At 36.3% G+C, this 24,206-nt stretch overlaps 5 protein-coding genes across 6 annotated transcripts; 3 read left to right on the top strand and 2 right to left on the bottom strand.

Annotated features, from left to right (window-relative positions):
* Positions 1-80: 80 nt before the first annotated feature.
* LOC131671236 (adenylate cyclase type 2-like) lies at positions 81-12,976 on the top strand. Its single transcript, XM_058947502.1, has 22 exons — positions 81-608; positions 688-822; positions 1,076-1,296; positions 1,386-1,542; positions 1,804-1,953; positions 2,035-2,177; positions 2,245-2,492; positions 2,614-2,960; positions 3,033-3,103; positions 3,175-3,297; positions 3,377-3,556; positions 3,703-3,892; positions 3,966-4,049; positions 4,129-4,218; positions 4,281-4,424; positions 4,493-4,591; positions 4,660-4,783; positions 4,844-5,053; positions 5,125-5,299; positions 5,384-5,519; positions 5,595-5,728; positions 11,062-12,976. Exons 1-22 carry the CDS (start codon positions 489-491, stop codon positions 11,459-11,461), a joined length of 3,681 nt encoding a protein of 1,226 aa, XP_058803485.1. The 5' UTR covers positions 81-488; the 3' UTR covers positions 11,462-12,976.
* LOC131671238 (alpha-tubulin N-acetyltransferase-like) lies at positions 6,376-11,071 on the top strand. The gene is made up of 9 exons (XM_058947504.1): positions 6,376-6,717; positions 7,314-7,467; positions 7,549-7,698; positions 7,895-8,066; positions 8,141-8,282; positions 8,382-8,496; positions 9,371-9,446; positions 9,641-9,681; positions 9,928-11,071. Exons 2-9 carry the CDS (start codon positions 7,331-7,333, stop codon positions 9,941-9,943), a joined length of 849 nt encoding a protein of 282 aa, XP_058803487.1. The 5' UTR covers positions 6,376-6,717; positions 7,314-7,330; the 3' UTR covers positions 9,944-11,071.
* Positions 12,977-13,121: 145 nt separating the features above from the next.
* On the top strand, positions 13,122-15,371 carry LOC131671255 (activating signal cointegrator 1). The gene is made up of 2 exons (XM_058947542.1): positions 13,122-14,678; positions 15,237-15,371. The coding sequence occupies exon 1, from the start codon at positions 13,399-13,401 to the stop codon at positions 14,593-14,595; it is 1,197 nt and encodes a 398-aa protein (XP_058803525.1). The 5' UTR covers positions 13,122-13,398; the 3' UTR covers positions 14,596-14,678; positions 15,237-15,371.
* Positions 14,702-16,007, bottom strand: LOC131671256 (protein SREK1IP1-like). The gene is made up of 2 exons (XM_058947543.1): positions 15,463-16,007; positions 14,702-15,360 (listed from the first exon to the last, which is right to left on the bottom strand). The coding sequence occupies exons 1-2, from the start codon at positions 15,463-15,465 to the stop codon at positions 14,881-14,883; spliced, it is 483 nt and encodes a 160-aa protein (XP_058803526.1). The 5' UTR covers positions 15,466-16,007; the 3' UTR covers positions 14,702-14,880.
* Positions 16,008-16,506: 499 nt separating this feature from the next.
* LOC131671258 (uncharacterized) lies at positions 16,507-22,311 on the bottom strand. Of its 2 annotated transcripts, none has more exons than XM_058947545.1 (9): positions 22,001-22,311; positions 20,273-20,364; positions 20,076-20,204; positions 19,796-20,003; positions 19,234-19,724; positions 18,980-19,160; positions 18,674-18,895; positions 18,366-18,595; positions 16,507-18,290 (listed from the first exon to the last, which is right to left on the bottom strand). In XM_058947545.1, exons 2-9 carry the CDS (start codon positions 20,294-20,296, stop codon positions 18,129-18,131), a joined length of 1,647 nt encoding a protein of 548 aa, XP_058803528.1. In that variant the 5' UTR covers positions 20,297-20,364; positions 22,001-22,311; the 3' UTR covers positions 16,507-18,128. The 2 variants fall into 2 exon arrangements, with proteins under 2 accessions (XP_058803528.1, XP_058803527.1); XM_058947544.1 differs by having other exon boundaries at positions 22,012-22,311.
* Positions 22,312-24,206: the final 1,895 nt, after the last annotated feature.

Genomic DNA, 24,206 nt, shown 5'->3' with positions numbered 1-24,206 from the left:
AAGCCGCATACTCAATAAAAAAGATCGAAATTCCATCGTATACAAGCAGTAGGTTCTAATAAAATTTGTCATCGGCCTATCGTGCGAGTGCGTGCGTGTGCGCATGCGCGCGCGTGTACGTGAATAAGGACGTAGTACATCAATACTGTTTATAATGGATAATTTTAATCTATTAGCTTGTGGCTCGGACGATATCACTATCTTATTATCAACGCTCGCTCGCAGAGAATTGTCAGCAGTCTGATAAAATCACTGAGGTGGCTGATGGTCAATACTTGTGTGTTGTTGCACACGTTAGATATAAAATTATGACCAGCATATAGTTCTGTTAGACTTTGAGTTTTTTGTCTTTGAGGAACGCCAAACAGTGCTGCTGTTATGATGAGTCGAAATAATTAGGTACCGATGACAATAAACGTAGCGTTTGCTTTTATGTGGCAAGCAAAATGAAATTGATAGTGAGCTTCGATTGAAGAGAAAGTTGGTGAATGAAGATGGATGTTGAACTGGTGGCTAGGCGATCACTCTCGTCGTTGCAAAAAGGTGTCGACGATGATTTCATCGTGTCGCCCAGTCTTCTGGATGACTGGACTTGGGGTAACCTAAGGGTACGGAAAAGTCTACCTAACCGTGCGTGTTTTGTTGGAAAAGATATCGTTGTACTCTGGCGTTCTCCTTTGATTACAGAATCAATTCAAACTGAAGAGTCTCGAAGGATTGTTTATGATGTATCGAAAAAAACTCGAGAACGGCTACATGTCACTCTTCGCTGTGCTACAGCTGATACTCGGTGTGGTTCACTGCCTTATTTTGATTTTGAATGTGAGTCGGTAAGATAAGTATTCGTTGTCATTCGCAAGGACGTTTGACAACGTCGCTCTTTGCGATGCGTAGAGCGCGACGTTAGAAATATTTGATAAGTTGGATTGAATAAGATGCGACAAGACTTTGCACCCTACGGACGCATAATGACGCATTTGCATAGCTTGTATCGACGGGAAAGGCCCGGCCGACTGGTCGCGCGCCATTGCATGGATTATGACGTTAGATCGAGGACTCTTTGCTTTTGTTGCAGTTGCCCATAGAGGACATAGTGGTCGATTTAATAACGTGCGGAGTGACGAATGCATTTCTGTTCCCGATAATAGCAACGTCGTTCCACTCGGAAACGGGCATCAACAAGAAAAGCCATCAACACATCTACATCTCTTGCCTGATCGTAGCACTGCTTGTGATCAACGATCTGAGCGTTGTCGTTTACTACGCTCTGACGCACAACGAGGCACTGTCGTTCAGGTACGTTGAACCGCGGCTACAGTTTCTTCGCGCCTCGGTTCACTGCATATCTGCATCTGTGTGTGTGTGTGTGTGTGTGTGTGCATTAGGCCAGCTTATGCGACGTACACGCTGCTCGTGTGCTACATAATTCTGCCGTTGTCGAGCAACCTGCACGCCTTCGTCCTCGGCGTGACCGCGTCGTTCTGCTACCTCGCCGGGCTGCTACTGATCACCTACAGAAACGAGGCCGATTTCGCGGTGAAGGTATTGTCGCTGGTCTGTTGGTCCGATGGCTCGACGCTGGGACGAGTCGCGTTCGCGAGACCCGCCGAGGCAATATCGAATGAGCGCGATTAGACGGCATTGCCGGCATTGCCGGCATTGTCGGCGGTGTCGGCGACCGACCTGAAGACGAAAGCGGCAAGGGTCTCGCGAAAGCAGCCGTTCGACCGACGACCGATCATCGACAAATCGAACGAATGATTTTTCAAGCGAACTAAAATACGCAAACGGTGAGGTTTTCAGATGACAACGGAAGCCATGTATCACACGTGTGTCAATTGCTTAGGTCTGTATTTTCGGCTGATGAACGAAGTGATGATCAGGCGCTCGTTTCTAGACCGCAGGAAGTGCGTGGAATCGACTCTCAGGCTGAACTACGAGAAAGACCAAGAGGTGAAGAGACGACAGTGCTCTGAGTGGCGCCAGAGCTCGCCTGTCCGAATAACATTCGCTCCGTTGCTCTGTGTGTTTCAGGAGCAACTGACGCGAAGCATTCTGCCGCCGCACTTCGCAGCCAAGATCAAAAAGAACTTTCGCGACATAAGCAAATTCATCGAGGAGCACAAAAAGTTTCCCAGTCAGGAGGAAGCCAGCAGATCGTCCGACACGATAGCCAAGTAAACAGGACCAGTCGCGAGTAGTCGACGCGATCCACCTTATTTGCCGATTTGATTTATTTTACAGAGACACCTACGTGGAGGTGCACGAGAATGTGAGTATTCTGTACGCGGACATCGTCAACTTTTCGGGGCTGACGGTCACCCTGCCAGTGAAGAAGCTCGTGAAAACGTTGAACGATCTGTTTGGTAAATTCGACGAGGCGTCGGAGAGACACAACGTATTGAGAATCAAGTTTCTCGGCGATTGCTACTACTGCGTGAGCGGCGTTCCCATACCCAACTCCGAGCACGCGAAAAGCTGCGTGGAGCTCGGTAAGCGCGCCGACCGGCGACCGGTCGTCCATGATCAGAGAGTGCAGCGAGTCGAGCCGTCGCCGATACACCGATAGACACACCGATAGACACACCGATAGACACACCTCCTCTGCCGCAGGTCTCGATATGATTCGCATAATCAACGAGGTGCGCGCCCGAGTGCAGCAGGAGTGCGGCGTGGACGTCAACATGCGCATCGGCGTGCATTCGGGCAACATCATCTCCGGAATATTAGGTATGAACAAATGGCAGTACGACGTGTGGTCGAGGGACGTGATCATTGCCAACAAGATGGAGCAAACCGGCGAGGCCGGCAAGGTCCACGTGACGCAGCAGACGCTTGACCTTCTCGATGTGGAAGTTTACAACGTGAAGCCCGTGAGGAAGGTTGACCAGGCGATGTGGAAGTATGGCGTGACGAGGAGCTACCTGATCACGCCCAAGACGCTCGGCTCTTGCGCTTCGGTAAGTCTTCGGTGAGTTTCCGCGTTTTCAGTTTTCGCCAAGGCTGAATCGTCGCCGTCCGCGTCTCGCCAGGTGAACGAGTCGAAGCTGAGGCTGCCGTCGGACGACGAAGGCAGCACGAGCGACCACTACTCCCTAAGAAGGTACTCGCAGCGAGCCGGCAACAGGAGGAAAGAGCCCAACAATACACTCGGCTGCTTGCGATGCGTTTCAGAGGCAGCTACCGCAGGAGAATCCACTTCATGGACTCGTATCTGCGCGACTACCACATGATGCTGAAGCAAGCCGACGCCGAGATGGAAAAAGCCATCGAGCTGATGCCTCTCAGTAAATGGGAGTGAGTTGGGCTGGTCGAAGAAGCAGAGAGCGAGCGAACGAGCGGAACATTGACCAGAGCTGTGCGCTTTCTGACCTAGGCAATGGCGGAAATGGGGTAGCATCAATCCTCTGCTACTAACCTTCTCGCAACTGAATTGGGAAATTCCGTACCTGAGAGAGCCAGATCCACTGTTCAAGTTCTACATCGCCAGCGCGGCCCTCGTTCTACTTTTCACGGCGCTCATTATTTTCATTCCCATGAGCACGAGATCCGAAAGGTGAGCTGTCTTATAGCCATGTTAGATGCCACTTATCGAAGCAACTGACAAAAAAAGGCGAGCGCGAGTGAGTCGGTGCAAGCTAGCCAATCGCCGCGATCCTCGCCGCGGCCACGTCCACTTTTCTATTGCTTCTGTCGTTCTAGTTGTTGGACAGTGGCTTCCGCGACGATATCCAGCTACGTGATTGCCTTGGCGTTCATCATCCTACTGATACCCGTCACGTGGACGCAATTTTTTTGGAGTCGCTACAAGGAATCCCACGACGATGGAATGCACAACCAAATGCAACCGGAAAATAGGATACTCGCCTTTTTTTATCGCATGAGTGTTAAGGTAGACTTTTTCCCTCGCGAGCTTCACAATCTTTTCATGCAATTACTTTCTCTTTCCCTTTCTGCTCGAGTAGATAGTATGGAATGAATTGTTTAGGATAGGAGTGTACTTTGTTATTACCGCGATGATAGCCATGACCGCTGTTTTTAATTTATTGGTGAGATCGCACGCACTTTTTTCCACTGCACGCGTGAACAACGGAAAGAAAAACAATCCTGTTTCTGTTGCAATTACAGTTAGAATGCAAGTATGAGAAAGTAGACAATATCACTTCCATCGCGGCGGAGTCTGGACTCGATGGTGTAAGCTGTGTCGCCACTCCATGGGTAAACAAACAATCGTAATAGTTGCTCGTATCAGCAGCCGACCGAACATTTGTACATTGCAGCAAATCACACAAACGTGTGCGTTGGCAATCATGACGACGTTCTTGTTCCTAAGAATGCATTTTATCCTGAAACTCTTTGCTGCGATATCGATAGCTACCTTTTACTCGTGGGGCGTTTACGATTTTAGATCCTTTATATTCGAGGTGAGACACAGTTTTTCGCTGCTTCTCAACTATCTCGGACTACTGATAATCCTACAATTCCTGTTCAGTCTAGTAACGAGACTTGGAATCCTCGCATACAGCCACAGCTGTCGCACGTGTTGACAGTCGGCTATTTAGTACTGACGCTACATTTGATCGACCGACAGGTAAGCGATCCTTGAGCTGCCTCCCCAAACCAACTCGTTGCTCGATGAATTGCCAAGCAATTTTTCAGGCAGAGTACCTCAGTCGGCTCGATTACGAATGGAAGAGGCAGTTGACGAAAGAGCAGAACGAAGCTTTTCACACGAGGAACGCGAATAAACTGTTGCTGCGGAATATCCTTCCTGAACACGTCGGTGAGAATCTGCGCTATGTTTTAAATGACGTGCAAAGCAACTAAAGACAGCCATTTTCAGCTGACTTTTACTTGAATATGGACCGGACCGAGGAGAATACATTGTATCACGAATCCCACGACCATGTAGCTGTGATGTTTGCCACATTGACAGACCTGTCGATCAACGAGAGTAACATTCTTTGCGACTTCAATGAGATCATTTGCCAATTCGACAAATTGCTGTTCGAGGCAAATTACATCTGCCGAGTGGAGAAGATCAAACTCGCAGGTTCGATTGACTTGGCATTACGTACTTCTACGCGCTCTCATTCAGCAGCTTGCCAATGTTTTACCATTCAGGAACTACCTACATGGCAGCTTGCGGTCTTGAAATATCCAGACGACACTCCACGCAAAACTTTGGCGTGATCGCTCTCGAAACCAAATACAACGTAGTCAGAGTGATGGTTGAATTTGCCATCGATCTCATGAAGGTCCTGAGAAAGATGAAACTCGAGTCAAATAGACCTTACGAGTGAGTAAAAATGTCGAGACGAAAGCGTGCTGCAAGTCCGAAAGTCCGAATGGAAGTTTGCTCGAGCGACTTGATTCTTTCTAGATTGAGGATAGGCGTGTCGTTTGGCGAAGTGACAGCCGGCGTGGTCGGTGCACACAAACCACTCTACGACATCTGGGGCGATGCCGTCAACATGGCTTCGAGGATGGACACGACTGGTGTTCCTGGTAAAATACAGGTGAGCTAAGCACGGCCATCGCTTCTTGCGTGCGATACGCAGCCAGTTATTCCAATTATGCGTAATACCTTTCAGGTGACCAAACACACGGCGACGCTGTTGGAAGACGGCGGCGTCAAGTGCGACATTCGTGATATACAGCCTTACGTGAAACCGATTGGCAACGTCACCACGTATTTTGTCAGTTTGAACGAGAACATGGAAATCGTGCAGCCCGAGCGTGACGAGGACACCTATATATGATTTATTTAGGAGATAGTCGGCACTCTTCCTTTTTTATTAATTCTGTAAATACTGACGTGTGTTTTTAAATAAACATTGACGCGAGTCTTGGTCAATTCTTTTCTTTTATTTTAGCTCAATCGCGCAAAATTTGCCTCTGGCTAGAATACGCTATACGTATACGCGCACTATATTAAACCGTCGCATTGTTACAGATAATCCCGTGTCTTTATTCAAACACAAACTCTTCCTATAACATTTTTATCCTGAAATTCATCAACTGTATTATTACGGTCCTTTTCATCGACTATACATCAGCTAAAGGCTATAATGAAGCAACGGTCGTATCGACAATCCTCGTAATGTATTTCAATCGAAATCCACCCACGCTTCCGCGTAACGTAACGCAAAGCTTGGATGAAATCACGCACTAAAGCTATAAAGAGAGAAAGAGAGAGAGAGAGAGAAATAGACAGACAGAGGAAGTGAGAGCAGTGGACCGATTTGCTATCGTTATTTCAAATTTATTTGTCGAGTTCTTGGCGCGCCGAGAGATTTGGCAACGTCGCACACCCTCGTTTCATAGTTCGCTCACTCTACGATCTACAGTCTTCTGGACAGTCTCTACGTAACGCTTGCTTTGTTTGTGCGCTCGCACTGCTCGCAATAGCGTAGTCTGAGCGTGGTTAGCTTGAGGAGAAAGCAGCAGCAGCCGACGTACGCACCCGACTATGTACTTTTTTTCAGTTTCCAGCAAATAATATTTGCAACGACGCCTGTGATTTCTAATGTGCAACGGTGTGCTGTGCAGCTCGAATATGGGTTATAGAGTGCCGCTACAGCTGTTACTTCAGTGAAAACGTTATAATGTGTAGTCGATATTACAGTTAGGACTTTACCTATTCTCGGCGCGAGCGTACGGTGTGTCTTAATTAGCCTGTGCGGGAAAAAGAAAAAACGAAAGAAACGCAAGAGAGTAAGTAAAGTACATTTACATTATGCCTACCTTTCTCCCCGACAAATCGATGATACGGACTATATGGTCAGTCGAGCGTATACGACTCGTAAGTTCTCCTTTTCCATGGATGCTATACGTATTTCTCGCGTGGGTGATTTTCTTTCTCTCTCTCTGTACTTGATTTTTGTTGTAAGTTAGTTTCTTCGCTCTCGTGTCGGTGATATATGTTACATTTCGATTTTATTGGAGGGCGGCTAATAGATTGTTTAACAGTTTCACGTCCGCGGGAAACGCATGCGCGCGCGCTCGCGACAGCGTTCTCAAGGAAAGCATGCGGCACAAAAAACCGTAAAAGTTTATACCTGACGAGATGCTGGTCTAAATTGTGCAAGTTCACTTATACTTATTTGAGTATGTAAATTTTCGTTATTTCGCCGGTGTCGCGCTTTTCTCTCATGTCATGAAGGTTTGTTGGTTATGTCGAGGTTAATTTTTGCCGAAAGTTTCTTTTAATGATTCGGTTGATAGCTGAATCAAGAATTAAGCTTACTTCTTGCTATAATCTGTGAAAAGGGTTCGTTAAGACTTTATGTAATTTTTTTACATTTTTATAGATACCGATCCCACACTTATGTACTTGAGAGATTATACAAGTGACAAAATGGATTTTCGTTATAATGTAAACAACATTTTACCAAAAAGAATCAACAAAATTACACACACCTTATTGCCAGAAGGTTTTAGAGCAGCAGACCGTAGAGAATTTAAGTAAGAATTTTAATACCAATGCCTTTTATTCTCTGACAGAATGAAATTTTGAATGTCACACTTTTGTGTAATTATTTGCAGCGACTGTCAGAGGTTACTTACTAGAATCATTGATGACATGGGTGAGGCTTCTGCAAAAGCTCAGAGCCTCAATAGAGTTATAACAAATGCTATAAAGCTTCGTGACACAGACCACATTCTTTATTTAATGGTTGAGAATGACGGTAACAAGTGAGTACTTTATTTTTATTATTCAGATAAATATTGTTATTGTTTATTATTGTTGTATGGAAAAGATTATAATTAACCTACTTGCATAGTGGTTTTAAGAGGAGCTTAGTATTTTTCAATTATGCTTATTCTAATAACTTGCTTTCTGTATTATTAGTGTAGAAAATTATTTTTTAATGACAGTGTCATATTACAGAAGTCTTGGAAGTGTAGTGGGTCTTTTGAAAACTGGTTCCAAGTCATTATTCATGTTTGATGAAAATGGTGAATACTATCAACTTAAGCCTCGTTGCATACTGGACTTTTATATCCATGAGTCTCGTCAACGTATGGGTCTAGGAAAAGAGCTTTATGAGTATATGCTTAAAGTAAATTGTATATTTTATTTTTCTTTTAATTAGTTTCTTTCATGTATTAAATTGTTTATGTTTATGAAATTTAGGAAGAAAATATAAAACCTATAAAACTAGCAATTGATAGACCATCTGATAAATTCTTAGCTTTCCTTAATAAGCATTATGGACTCAAATCTATAGTACCACAAAATAATAAGTTTGTAGTATTCAAAGGATTTTTTAGTGATGGTAAATAACTTGACCAAACAGTCTTTTTCATCCAAACAGATCTTTTTCATCTAAATCCATAAACATAAATTTAATATTTTTTATCAATTTGCTTTGTAGAAGCTCAAGAATCAGAAATTAATAATCCTTACACCTCATTATCACCAAATAGACAATACACTGAAAGGATTCAAACAATGAGAACTCCTGATATTCAAAGTACAAAAACTGAAAGGTAATAATGCAAGATTACTATCATTGCTTAATGTTCGGCATTAAGATTAAAACTACCTTTGTAATAGTAGTAGTTGTTTTCTGTTCTCTCTATACTCTTTTCGGATTTTTACATACCTCACTCACCACAGTATTATGGGAGGCATTTTCTCCTTTTAATACTCTTATTTGCTCTTTTTACTCTGTGTACTCTGCCTTTGAAATCTCGAAAAGCATTGGACTACTGTGTTCCAGAGTAGTCATTTATTTGCTTCTATAGTATGTTCTTGGTATAAACCTATAAATCTAAACTTTCTATAGACAACCAGAGGATGTCAATCCTCCAAGTTAATAGACCTTCAGCTTACAGTGGGATTCAAACCACCAGTCACAGTGTTAATTTTGACATATAAATTTTTTTTGAAAAACTACCTTTGTATTTTAACCCCAGCAATAAATTTTCAACATGTAAATGATCCCTTTTCAAGTAGCAATCTAATTAAATATTTGTATTTCCACTAATAATACTTCATTTTTAAAACATCGTTAACAAAAATTAATATTTTATTTAACATGTCACTCGACGTACATACATATCTGTGTTTTTCACGTACATTCCTTTTTTCTTCGTCCTTACAATTCACAATAAGTATGCATTTACTTAAAATTTAAGATTTTTAATTCAATCATTCATTTTTCATACTAATCGAGATAAGTTTTATTATTAATCACAATCCAAAGTGAAAAAAAATCAAAAATAAATTGCATTATTTCTACCTCACAAAGAAAGTTATCTTAACATGTATTATAATTATTTAAAATAACGAATAGTTATAACTCAATTATCCCTAAACTCATCATTTGAATTATTAATTTACGATGCTAACTCTTTGTAGTATTAACGGGTCGCCAGTAACACGCAGTGCTTTTGGCAGATATGCCGCGCCACGACCAGTTTGCTCCATGGGCAATGTAAGTCATTATAATAACTAACGTTTTTTTTTGCAAAATGTTTTAAACTGAATTGAGTATTGAAAAGTTACAAAGATTTTTGGGGATAATCATTATATTTTATTTTATTATTTATATTTAACTTTGCACTATGGAAAACTATAAATTTTCAAAATTTTGTCACGTAACGTACTTGCAAAACATTTTTGTTCCAGATAATACATAATGCTATAGCTGATCAACCAGAACGGTCGAGGTATGCCTCTTAACAATATTTTTAATCTTAAATTTTTGAATGAGCTTTTATCGCATTTTTACCTTTTCTATGATCATTATATGTAAATTTCATTTTATGTGTTTACTGGCCTTTTAATTTGCAATAGTTACGCTAAATTTATGTTATGATATTTCTTTAATTAAATTGCACTTATTCGGTAAAAATTGTTCTTTATATATTTTCACAAATTTTTATATATATTTTGTTTGTTTTATTTATTTTTAGGTGTGGTAATTTATGATCCATCCGTGATTGTAATTATTTAAGAATTTGCTGACGGTAGATTTTTATATTGGATATTTTCTATGAGATTTGGTTAACTTTCAAAACACAAATCATAAATATTCAGTACCAGGAAATATAAAAAACGCACAGTGATAAAACGTTTTTTTAAATCAATCTTCGTCGTAATCTGAAAAAGAATTCATTATTGTCTAACTTTCTTAAGAAAAACCAGGTCAAATAATGTTTTCATTGTTTATAATTTTATAGAAATTTTTATAAAATGACCAATTAACTTTAAAAAATGAGCTTAATATTTGTACAGCTAAGAAGTTGTTTTACAAACAGTGACTTTACATATGATATTTGGCATTGTTCTTTCAAAATATCATCAAACTATCGTGAGCTTTTAATGTAAAAATAAATTTTATTAAAAATGGTACGACGGACCGTTCCGTATACTTGACGACGTAAATATTTTATAAAGTATAACCTATATGTATATTACTAGCACCAGTAAAACTTTGTGATGGGCACAAATTGAGTGAAAGTTTCGCTGTTAATTCTTAAACATTTTATTAATTTTAGTATTAATCCGAAAACACGTTATTCGTTCAATTTTGAAAATATATTTTCGATAAAAAAAGACTAAAATTTCAACATATATACTTCGGTTCGATATGAAATAAAATTTTGATTTTTATAAATAAAACTAAAATGACGTATATACAAAAATGTACTCACAAATAATAATTACTTCATCATTTTTTATTTTTTTTTTTGTTTACTTTCGATACATTTTTAACGCGTGTGTGAACGTGTTAATTCATTTTTTTATCCGACATTGAAAGAAGAAAAAACAAATATATAATTCCACATATTTATTTTATTTTATTTATCACCGCATCGTATACTTTGTTACAATAATTGTTCATTAAAATTTTATGCTTAATTACTTGTTTCGTTTCTTTCATTTTACACCCTTTAATCATATTTTTCTGCACTAAGCACTAAAATGTCCGTGTTTGTATTGTACTTACGCATGTTTCGTTTCAATGTAAATATGTAAATAGTTTGCTGTGTTTCGTTGTCGAAAATAAAGGAGCTTTTCTGTTCGTCCTTGCTCCACAGCATCAGAATCAAAAAAATTGTTCACAGATCACGTTCTCGCAAATCCTCGGCATACGAAAATTCTCGAGAGCGCCCAGATTTCCTAAGCATTTCCAACCTCGAAGATGCGAAAGAAAATCACTCTGAAGCAGAAGAACTGGAGCCGGAAACAGCACCTGACGAAGTAGATCGTTCAAACAACGTGTCACCCCTGGAAACTGAAAAATCTACCGATTCAATTAAAGACAAACCAGTTGAAGAAGAAGAAGAACAAATAGCAGTGATCGAAGAATCGAAGAGAATTGAAATAGCAAACAAACTGGAAGACATGACGATGAACGACAATGCTTCGGTTTGTTCCGATACCAGTGCGTACACCAGTGCTGGCCACCTCGATCTCAAGTTTTATCATTCTCGCTTGTGGTAATCGAATATACTACCTCGTCCAAAAAAAATATTTGTATTTTTATGTGCGAAGGCTGATTTAGGCGGGAAAGAGTTAGCTGTAGTTAGAATCTTCTTTCTTTTTTCCTTTCTATCCGCGATACCAAAGCTTTGTTCACTCATCCCATTCACGACCAAATAATCGAAGCCAAATTTCATTAGTATTTTGTTACGAGTGACCTTGCAGAAAGATTGATTACTTACCTCAGCGTGATTATTCAAGAGACTTTCTCCAATGTACGAGCGTTTTACGTAAAAACTCTTTTTGTATTTTTTATTTTTATATCGATATGAGATCAACACATATACTCGAGGATATTTCCAGACGATCAACTATGCACATACAAATGATTGGTTTTTTTTTAATATATATGTATTGAGCGAATTTTAATGGTAGGGTTTGGAATAGATATAGATTTACAGTAGGACAAGTGAGAAAATTCACTTAAAAATCGTTTGACTGCACGTCAAACGGCACGAGATTATTATCGGTCAGTTTAATATTACACTTTTCTTGCGTACTATTCAACTACCAAACAGCGAATTTGTTAAATTATTTGTTTATTTTATTTACAGTTAATTCTTTGAATAATTTCATCTGTTTTGTTTTCTAATATTTAGTTATAATGTTTGTATTTGGGACTATATACTATTTAAAATAAATATACTCTGGATATTTAACAAGCTTTGATTCGCATAGCTTCTAATAGTTATTAAGAATTTCAAGTAATACGTACACTTAATTTGTTCTATTTGTGATATTCATCGTTCGTAAATTTATTGTCACTATTTCGTTATATTAGTCACAAGTTTTATTTGAAATTTTATTACATGTTTTAATCGTTATATGGTATGTACTTGATATTGAGTATTCATATATTTTATAAATAACAGGAAATTTGAGGCGTAATGAATGAAAAATTCAAGATGCATTCATTGTTAGAGCAGAGAAAAGTCATTGACAAACTTAGCCAACGATGATTCAAAGTGTACGTTTTATGTCATAAACCATTATTCAAAATACTGATGATCCGTAAATTTATACTCTAGTCAAAAGAATAACAACTAAACTATATCGACCCTTTATGCTATGCCATTATATAAAAAAATTACAACATATGCGACATTTTCCTAAGCTTACTTACTACTTTTTATTAGACTTGATACGATACGTGCAAAAGCTTTCTTACTGCCGGTCAGTTTTTTTATACTAGTTAAACTCATAATTATAATAATAGAATAACAATAATATATGAAACTTATTAAAAATACAGTATATCAAAAAATGTTTCAAAATAATTAAGCAAACATCTTTAATTTTTATTCGTAAATGTCATGCATAATTTCCCTTACGAATACATTTTTTATTCTTGGTTGTATTCAAAGTATATTTCTTGTGTATGTTAATTAGCGATGGGCATGAGCAAGTATCAGATGTATTTAAATTTCACTAGATGTAGATATAACTATGTATCATTATAAAATTTGTTATGTCATATTGCACAACAAAATAATAAAAAAAATTAAAAATTTATTAATTAATCACATTTTCCAACTCTTCCTAAATTTCCTGTTTCATAAAATCGAATTTTTCCCAAAAAAAATTTTACGTGCGCATACTGTCATAGCAGCCGAATAAACTTTTCGAAATATTTCTCAATTGTTTTATTTGCCGTGAAATAGATATATATTTATTGGCTAGTAATGAAAATTGAAACTACATGCTACGTTTAATTGTACTAATAGTTTAAAGTAATCGCTTATTTCATTTTAATTAAATTATACAGCATGATTTGAACTGTTGGAATTATAACATACAAACATTTTTAAATATAACCTCGAATCAGAACAGCTGATTGATACGTTTATTTGAATACATAAAAACAAGTAATTACGTTAATCAATAAGAAAAGTATTACAATGGAGAGAAGAAGAAAAAGTAATAACCAACGTGGAAAGAAAAGTTTCAAAAACCAGTCAACCTTGTCTGATGAAAAAGCTCGAAACCTATGCGATTGTGAGGCAACAAAGCATCCACTTATCAACAATTGCATTAATTGCGGAAGAATAGTATGCTTAAGTGAAGGCCCTGGACCCTGTTTTTTTTGTGGACATTCTGTTAATTATTATAATACAACAGCTCCTTTGTCGAACTTGAATAAGAATTCTGATAAAATGCAAAAATTCCCATATGATGAAATAGTTATTCCGGAGGAGGAGTCTGAAACATTAAAACTTAGAAACAAACTTCTTGAGTTTGACAAGAATTGTGCCAGTAGAACAAGTGTTATTGATGATGAATGCGATTACTATCAAGCCAACAACCTTTGGCTGACCAAGCAACAGCGCGAGCAATGGAAGAAGTTAGAGCAAAATATTCAGCAGGAAAAGCATAAGTCACGTTTGCATCAGAAAATATCAGTTGATTTTACAGGAAGAGTTATTACTGAAGAAAATCCTTTGGAAATCTATAATAAAATGAATTCAATTGATGACTGTAGAAACTTTGAAAGTTTATGTAATGCTCACAGCAGCAATTTTGAATTATCGAAAGGGCCTATATACGTGGATAATGATTCCTTGTCTTCAAACTATGTAAACAGAGATAATGATATACATATTAATCGAGTACAAGATAAAGGAATTCTAGAAATTTGTGATCAGGGAGTATGTTTGAGTATGCATCAGCCATATGCATCACTTTTAGTAAGAGGAATAAAAAAGACAGAAGGTCGCACATGGTACTCATCTCATCGTGGCAGATTGTGGATTGCGTCAGGTACAAAGAAACCTTCTACAGAAGAAATAAAATTTGTAGAAGATATGTACAGACATACAAGCAAAGAAGAAATTCAATTTCCTAAATCATATCCTACGGGTTGTTTACTTGGTTGTATTACTGTAACAGATGTTCTATCACAAGAGGAATATAATAAGTTTTATCCTGAAGATAAAGTTAGCAGTCCATATATATTCATCTGTGAAAAACACTTTGAACTGCCAATAAAATATCCAATTCAAGGAAAGCATAAAATATATAAATTAGATTCAGTTATTCATAGAGCAGCTCTAAATTGTTTGGAAAAGACTTGTTTAGAAATGTCTAAAAATACATAATGAATAATAATAAATATGAAATAGTTATTTGGCACATTTCATATTCTTAGATTCTTTATATTAATAAAATTTTAATAAGATGGGTAAGAATACAGTTGTTTAATTTATTAGTGCTCTATTTAATTATTTCAAACTTTTGACTGGAATATTAATGTATTATAAGAATCAAAAATAAAAATTAATCTGAAAATAACGAAATATAAATGTTGAATTGTTATGTATTTAAAAAATAGAATACATTAATAAAAATTGTTCGATTTATACATTAAAAATAGCTTTGAGCTACTATCTTCTCTTTTTGTGAGATCGATGATCACTATCTGAGTCATTATCATCTTGTCTCTTATGTTTTTTACGTTTTTTGTCCTTGCTCTTCTTTTTACTCTTTTTAGGCTTTCTCTTATCATCTTCAGAATCTGAATCTGAGTCAGATGAAAAACTATCACTATTAGAATCACCATTAGAATCTTTTTTGTGATGCATCTTTTTTCGCTTTTTCTTCTTTTTATCTTTTTTCTTATTCTTAGATTCTTTCAACTTCTTCTTTAATTCTTTTTCTCTTAACTCAGTCAATGGCGTTATATAGTTTTCATCGCTATCTGAGCTTGTACTACTTACGTCTAATACTATTTCTTTATTAGGATCAACTTTTACAAAATTTCTGCACTGATAAGTCAGATGACCAGCATAACCACATTTCTTACATGCTGGACGAGCATCTTTATTTTGAGGGATGAGCCTTGATAAAAACTCTGGATCCATTTCCTAGATATCAGTAATGTGAACATAGTCTCAGACAATATTTGTAAAGTATAAAATAAATTTTTATTAAATTTATCCTATTTATCACATGAAAATTGTTCTTACCATTTTGTTATTACTAAATTTATAAGACTAATTATATCATAATTAACAAAGATTATTCCGTCATAATATTTTCGTTATATTCAAAATTAATATTAAATTTTTCTATTGGAAATTTCTGCAGTATTATAAAGCTTTCAAAGTCGCAAATTGCGACAAACGTTAAGGTTACAGACGTCTTTAAACATTGATCAAACTCGATCGACTGATTCTTGTGAATACAAAACCAAACTCATCTCCATGATTATTTCCAGCGAAGCTATATCAAGAATTACAAAGTGCAATGTACTTAAAAAATTCCGCGTAATGTGCTCGTTACGAATCCGTTGTTATGCAAATACTGCACCCCTTAGTTGCCAAGTTTATTTTCATTTATTATTAAAAAAAATATTTGCTGGATGATTTTTAACTAATTTTGTTTCCTATTTAACACAGTTTTTTTCGATTTGGACGCATTAAACGATCGCGCCTATATAAATTTTGCAGGAAAAACATTATTTTTCCTACAAAAGAACCGTATTTTTTTTACAATATAATATTTAAAATTATTATTTTGTGCTACTGTACACCCAACGTGGATTGAATCGCGAGCCCCCAGTTAGGTTGGTATGAGACTATGAGTGCTACTTTCAGTCCGTAACGGTGGTTTTCAGATCGGCCATAGTATAACGCTCGTTCTTAAATTATATAATTAAAACCTAAAATCAAATAATCATGCATCTAAATTCATTGTTCGGCAAACAATTAATTTTAAACCTAAAAACAAATTAGTAACGTTTTAGCTTTTTATCGTATCTTAAAACGAATTTTCATTTTTGAATTTTCCCGCGGTTTCTTCGTTCCGATGAAACGACGGAATTCTCATACCAACCTAACTGGGGGGGTCGCGATTCAATCCACGTTGGGTGTACAACAGATACGACTTATTGCGCATGCGCGCGCATCGCCATTAATTATCACTCTTAAATACGCGCGATATTGGAAGTAGCTTGAGGAATTGGGTATATATTTTTATATCTATATAATTCGTTGACACTGACAGAAGTATTTATTTGCAAATTTATCATTCTTATGAATCAGACAATTTCAGTCGTAAACCTAGCTTAAGTTTAAATAACATATAAGCTATTACAAGTAGAGTAAATATTAATTGTTTTTGCATAAAAATTTTGATCTAAAGCATTCTGTCGGTGGTCGGTGCGCTAATATTTCGTAAAAATAAGGTCTTACAGTGAGCCGAAATTTGACCTATTTCTTGAACAACGCGAGAGAGAGAAATCGAATTTAACGAGTTAATTAACCCAGGCAAACGCAAGTGAACATAAAAACTTAGGCAAAATGTGAGATTTCGATGATCACAGCAACCCTACATTTTACGTAAGTATTCCTATTATGTGGTAGCACTTGTCAATTCTGCTCTGATACACAGTTCCTCAGGGTTCACATGTACCCGACTCTGACGCACTTGAGGCGAAAAAAAAACATCGGTAACTCAGAGTTGCCACATGTAGTTGTCATCGGGCGATGACGAAACGAAGCTCTAAAAATTGTTAGATCAAGGGCCAAGAACGCGCGCCATCCCACCTTCATCCCGTTTCACCTCTTCGCTCGCAAAAACAAACATGCATTCAATTAATTTATTCATTTCGTCGCCTGTTACAATCTACATCTATTCAAGTAAAAAATATATTAAGACATAGTATTCAAGTATCTTATTATTATAAGAGTAGCATAATTGAGAAGCTTATACATATATAAACGCACGGATTTAGGTTAAAAAGCTTATGGCCATCATTATAGTGATAAAGTAAAAAGATGGCTGCAATTGCAGAACGATTCTATTGAAAATGAGGTCAATGATGATGCGGTCTGACAGCAATTCATGAAAAATAAGCATCGTATTGCACTTTTGTCCCTTGGTCACTCGTTTACTCTTTTGAATCAATCTTCTTGAACATAACATTTTTTATGCAATTTCATCATTGTGATGATATATGTAAGAAATTCAGTTTTAAGTAAGTTTCTTGTCACAGCAAGACCAAAGTTTGACTTGTATAATGCATTCTTGTTAAATGATTGTTGACTTTCTTTTTCTCATTGAATTTTCATTTAGGGTGTTTTATCATGCACAGAGAATCAGTTACATTCAAATACTGTTATTTGACGTCTACAATATATTGTTCACCTTCATTGTTTGCAAAACTGATGCATATATCTATCCGATAGTCACCTGATTCGGTAATACTCAAGTTTTGATCCTCGGAAAATTTCGACGAAATAGTACTAAAGCTTTAACTAAATTTTTACTCTTTATAATGAATCTCTGATCTTATATTCCTTGGCCTAAGTCCGACTTTGTTTTGCATAAAACTTCAGAGTTTATACATGAAATTGCGGAAGGCGAATGGTTATGGCTTGTAAAATGTTGATAATCGATCAGATATTTTGATCACTCAAACGGCATATGATTAAAAAGCTGGCCTAATAAATAAGTATATGATGATTTGTAAGTTATCTATTCATATAAACTAAAGTTATCGTGATCTGTTAGATAAATAATTGCATTATGATTTGTAACATAAAATTATTGAAAGGTTCGAATGAATTATATTTTTGGACGTTTGAACAGAATAATTTCCAGAAAATTCTACATAAAATAATAAAATGCACTAATGAGATTGATAAAATATTTGGGCACGCTCCCTCAAAGCACGTCGATTGATTTTCCCATTAGCATTTCGTGGTATTTCGTGGGTAAATATCACCCAACCTCTGAAAATGTCGGTGTATTGGAGGTCGCTCGTGAACTCCAACACGTCTTGTTCAGTCAACTAAGCGAGGAGAAAAGCGAGCATTAATTTGAGCTATGAAAGAAGGAAGAGCCCCGTACATAAATCGCAACTCACGCTAGAACCGTTGGTGCTTTTAACGAAAGCTACGGGTTGTTCGATATTAATCTCGTGGAAAATGCCAACGACGGCTGCGTCAACGATATTCGGATGTGACAGAAAGATCTGTTCTATAAGCAATGGTTGCAGCTCCATTTCCCGATACTTAATGACTTCCTTTAGCCTCCCAACCACGATGAGCTCGCCATTTTCATCGTAATAAGCTTCGTCGCCTGTGTGGAACCATCCTGCAAGTTACGACCCCAATATTACGCGCGATTAAACGATAACGTTGAAAAATGTCAAAGAGTACGTCGTCATGATACCGTCATCGTCAAAGGCAGCTTTCGTTGCTTGTGGATCTTTATAGTAACCCGTAAACATGCAAGGCGACTTGGCGCACAGCTCTCCAACTTTATTAGGACCCAAAGCTTCACCTCTTGTCGTTTCGATGACTTTCAGTTGGACATTTGGTACAACCACACCTTCGGACTTGGGGTTGCGACAGTTTTCGGTGAATAGTGTTAACAGCCCTGTCTCTAATATGCCTAAAGTAATTATTCATCAGAATGATCGATTGGAATAGTACGCCTTATCAATCCTCTACTCGACAGTTCTAAGGTAATACCCACCTAATCCTCTTCCAATAGTCTGAACGTTTGGAAACATTTTTATCATTTTTCCTCTGACTTGGTCGAACAATTTCGATCCGATTGAATGTATGCGGGTCACGGAGTTCAGATCGTATTTGTCCATAACATCAGATTCCGCTAATAGGGCTATCATGTACACATCCCAAGCTAGAGTATTTATCTGGGGGAAAAACGATACAATCGCTGCAGTCATTATGATGAACCCACATTGATAGTCGCTCGTTTATCAATACCTTGTATTTTTCGATGATCTTGCAAGTTTCATGAGGTTCAAAATCCTCGTGAAATATCAAGGTTTGCCTGACCAAAATAGATCTGATCGAGAACAAGGTTTGCACTAACCATCCAGGGTAGAAATATGTCAATACGATTCTGTTTTGTTTTTCCGAGTTGCCACTTATGTCAAATTGTAAGGCTTGCTGGATGAATTGTTTATGAGATAAGGGAATAAATTTTGGTATTCCCGTCGTACCAGACGTGTGAACTATTACGCAGGTATCTTCAGATTTCACTGTAGTTATTTGAAAGTCGTCGGATTCCGCGGATGATGGTGTACTGACAATGGTGTTCAGTGTTATATAATCATTGTCTTTATCGCTATCGATCACGACAATCTTCAACGTATGATTTTCTAATGCAGCAGCTTCCTGCAGTGTGCAAATTATATTTTTATGCGCGAATACAAGTTTTGGCTGCGCAGTTTTTATGCAATGCCTGGCTGTGACTGAAAGTGAAAACAATAAGTCGATTGATAAACATTAAAGGTAGGCGTTTGTTTAAGCAAATTTTAATTACCTATATCTACATTGTGAACGAATGGAGTGTAAATCGCACCAATTAAGGAAATGGCACAAAATATAACTTCAGTATGAGGATGTCTTCGAGAGCAGAGCGCCACAACATCTTTAGAATCTATTGCTTCTTTTCTCAACCACGTTGCCAAACGAATACTTTGTTCCTTTAATTGTGCAAAGGTTTTTTTCTTGCTCGTAAGAGCAACAATCTACGATAGTATTTCATACCACAAATTAGATGAACCATATACTTGATAATATTGTATATTTTGCTGACTTACTTGTCCGATGTGTTCTGGTGTTTCTGATAAAGCATTAAAGATAAGTTCTCCAAGATTATTTTCCTTTATATCGTAATACTTGTCATGCCCTTTGATTATGCAATTTTCTACGACAAATCCATCTCCTAGCTACAGAGATAATGGAAAATATGAGTAAAGCAGACTTGTACGAAGAAAACATATTACTTTGTACTAACAAATTTTTTCGATGCGGGTACCATGCTGCAGTACGAAAAACAACAAAAGAGGATGTTTGCAAGAGGGTTCAGCTGCTCAAACTAAATGTTATCTGTTAACAGAATTTAATTAACCAATGATAAATCTTTATTATCTCGTGTCTCCTTACTTATTTAGCGCATTAATTGATAAGATCCTATCGATGCTATTTCGCGGATAAAATTTTATCAATTGCTATTCTGCAGAGCGCAAAATAGTCTGTGGAAATACACAGATGCCATAAGAGTAAAAAAAATCATGACAATCGTAGTTATGTAGAATCAGATGTTTAGATATAACTCAGAAATATCAATTCTTAGATAAAACTTTCAAAGTAAAGTTTCCTGTTTGTCGCGATTAATGCCGTCCTGATATATGACTGATCTTTTAAGATAAGATTAGATCTATCGTCCATTGCTGCATTCATTTGTAAGAAATGTAAAAAATGAAGACGTTGCGGTAAGTGCAAATAAAAACATGCAAATAAAATTGTCCATTATCCAGATGCCGAATTCTATCTAATTATGATTTATATGTTCTCTCTTTGAAATACCTATCTTTATCTGTGGTATTGAATACTGATATATCGTGTTATTTTTGAACATACTGCCAACCTGTGCTCGATGAATTTTTAAGTAGCTCGAAAATGAAGGACTAATTTTACAGCAAAGTTTCTCAATTAGTCACAATAATATAATGACTGTTCTAAGTACTGATAAGCCTATTCGCATCGTGTTATTTTTGTTATCGCTAGTAAGACGAATAGGTTGAAAAAACCAGGCAATAGTTTATACGCTGATATTCCCTTATGAAGCCCAAGCGGAACTGAATTTTTCAATGAATGTGTAAGCACTTTACAGAAGGATGATGAAGAGTAGAAAGCCAATATAGTAATAAATTAGTCTAAAGAATTATACGCATCTTGAAAGTATCTACTAATGACCTAGAATATGAATAATTAATTATGATTGCCCAAAAATATAGTTTTTTTAAGGTATCGCACACTATTGCTTTCGTTGTTTTGCTTAATTCCGTCTACGATTACCTAAAAATTCCAGATATAATTGTTCTAGTTTACTGCGAGTCTTTATACGTCCTATCTGTGCTTCAACAATCGTTTAACTATTTTTGTCAATAATTAATATGGTTACGAAACGCCGAGCCGACGAGTTTTCTTGCGAATAACAATTTTTTTTAAATGAGTTTTTCCAAAAGAAATGTAAACTTTAGTAAAGTTCACCAAAGATCACCAAGATCAACCGATTGTTTTTAATAACGATCACAGACTTATTCTCGTGACTTAAATAATGCATGTATTTAAGTGACGATAGTATATATTATAGTTAAAGCTGTTTTGTCAACAGCGTATTGTATTGTCACTGAACTTAGTCATTTGAATCACAACACATTTTGTTGTAAACCACTTATATTTGGAATACGTCCACATTAATTTCAACTTGACATTGTAACAGTTATGGATATCTATCAGCGTTAGATTAAAGATCATGGAAATCATTAAAAACATATCTTGAAAATAAGAATAGCCGGAACAACTTTTAACAAAGTTGTAAACTTTACGCCTAACATTATTAGTGAATTTTAATGTTATTAATAATTTTCACAAGTTATCCATCCCTTGATCGATTATCAACTGTGACGGCTAGCCATAACTTAGTTTTTTTTATATTTAATTATTAAATATGACGAACGGAGTGGGAACCTTCCTGATTTCCCACGATGAAAACGCATTCGAAATATAAACTTTGATAGTGGCCCGAGCCTGCGTACTCAAGCTTACAATCAACGCTCTATCCTGCTTTGTCCCACACGTATGTGTTGACAGGGGCCTACGATCATCGCGTATACATCGTGAAGTGTTATCACGCCGATAATGGAAGGGGACCATAAAAATGCAATCTATCTTTTTTTTTCCCACCGATTTTTAAGAAAATATCCGTAATATTAAATAGATTTTCATCAATTTTGTAAGCCATTATAATGCGCACCTTTTTGTCACCGAATAACCAATAAATAGAACAATAATGTATTTTATAATAAATCGTAAAAGGTTTGAATTTTTCTGAATGTTCATAATAGTCACTATGTATCGTCATAATTAATTAAGTTTAGTACAATTATGTATAAGTAATTATGAGCTATAGCGTTACTCTTGCTCTTAAAAGTGGCACTCCGAGAGCCATCTCTGGAGAAAAGGGCCCAAGTTAAAAAGGGACCGCCCTTTCTCTCTCTGAAAATTCACGCCCACAGACCAATAAAGAAATTCTGGATATGATTAGAAAATTTCCGACCAATACAAAATTTAGCCGTTATCGCTTCATGGGCCTGAGGAAAGGGATTTCCACCCAACCACCCACGGCTTATAAAAAGCTCTGTACAAGGCTGGAGAGGAAGTTAAGTGAAGTTAAGTTCAGTTCAGTCAGTTAAGTTAGAGGAAGTCAAGTTCAGATAGAGTAAGTGCGGAGTGAGCACCAGGAAGTCCGTAATAAGAAGTTTTTACTAGTGAGCGAGTCCCGGAGCAAGCATCAAATCACCCAACTATATTCAGAACATATAGAGAGAGAAAGAGGCCAAAGAGCAGAGAGAGAACGCAACATTAATAATAACTAAATTGATAAAATAAAAGTAAGTAAAATCTTAAACCTGGCTATCCTTTTCTTTCTTTAAGTAATCCGCCTTTCTTTTGGAAATTCATTAAGCGTGAGTCTGGTGAATTTCCATTAAAGTCCCTTAAGAACACATTAAGCGTGAGTCTGGTGTGTTCGTAATAACATTTGGTTATTACATTCCCCGTTAGCATACAGTTTTCTCAACGCAACAATATTGCTCGTCCCGGCTTGTGTGTTACACGATAGCCAAATCAGAGCAACCCTGAGTTTACGCTTGCTCCAAGCGTACCTGAGAGTGACCCCGACGTCACATAAAAATTTTGGAGGCCCCGGAGGGATTAAATTGTTGCAAAGAAAACTGTTAGGGTTTTCCTTTCTTAAATTATATCAGTGATCAGTTAGAGTAAAAGAAAATTAAGAATAGATACTACTTAAAGTATTTTATTGAATTTGAAATCTGTGAAGAATAAAATAAAGTAATAAAATTTTTTTTTTTGAATAAGAATACAAATTTATTAGTCAGAAAATCACTGATTTAATTGAGAAAATAGAAAATAAGTTTTGTGTTAAACAAGGAGATAGGTTAAATTGAAAGTGAAAATTAATTGGAGTTTATTTGGATTGAACTTAGGAAAATTTTGGGAAAATTAATGGGAATTTATTTTGTAATAAAGAATAGTGAAATAATTTAGAAAATATTGAAATTTGAATGAGTAAATTAATAGAAGAGTTAGAGAAAAATAAAGAAAATTAAGTTGTTTAAGAAAAGAGTTTGAAAAATATTTGAAATTTGAAAAAATTTTCAGAGAAGAATCATTTTTTATGAAAGTAAAATTATAAATCAGAATAGAAAATTCGTCCAAAGAAAAGTCTTCTTTTGTGCCTTGAAGAGAGAAATAAGAATAAATGCTTATTATAGAAAAAAGAGGGTTTTGAATTTATGTTTTGTTCTAAAAATTGTATTTAAAAATAAAAAGGTTAATTTAGAAAGATTGAAAATAACATACAGGAAAATTTTTTGAGATAATATTACGAATCTTGTCTGAGTCGGAAAGAAATACATTAGCAATAAAAATTAATTAGAGAAATTAGAAATCTTGCGGAAGAAAACTTAAAAATAAATAAATAAATAAAACTCGGAGTAAAAATAAAAGAGTATTGTGTTTAAAAGAAATTTAGGAAATCTTGCTGAGAAAAATAATATAAAAGTAGAAATTTTGAAATAAATAATTTTGCAAACTAGAAAAATTTAAATAAGAAAATTGCCTGTTATAAGTAAAATAAATAA

Source organism: Phymastichus coffea, unplaced genomic scaffold, assembly GCF_024137745.1.
Source record: "Phymastichus coffea isolate CEN01 unplaced genomic scaffold, Cenicafe_Pcof_1.1 PCOF00122, whole genome shotgun sequence".
In the NCBI taxonomy this organism is placed as follows: domain Eukaryota; kingdom Metazoa; phylum Arthropoda; class Insecta; order Hymenoptera; family Eulophidae; genus Phymastichus; species Phymastichus coffea.
The sequence above is the reverse complement of the archived record's forward strand: the minus strand, read 5'-3'. Positions and strand labels throughout refer to the sequence as shown.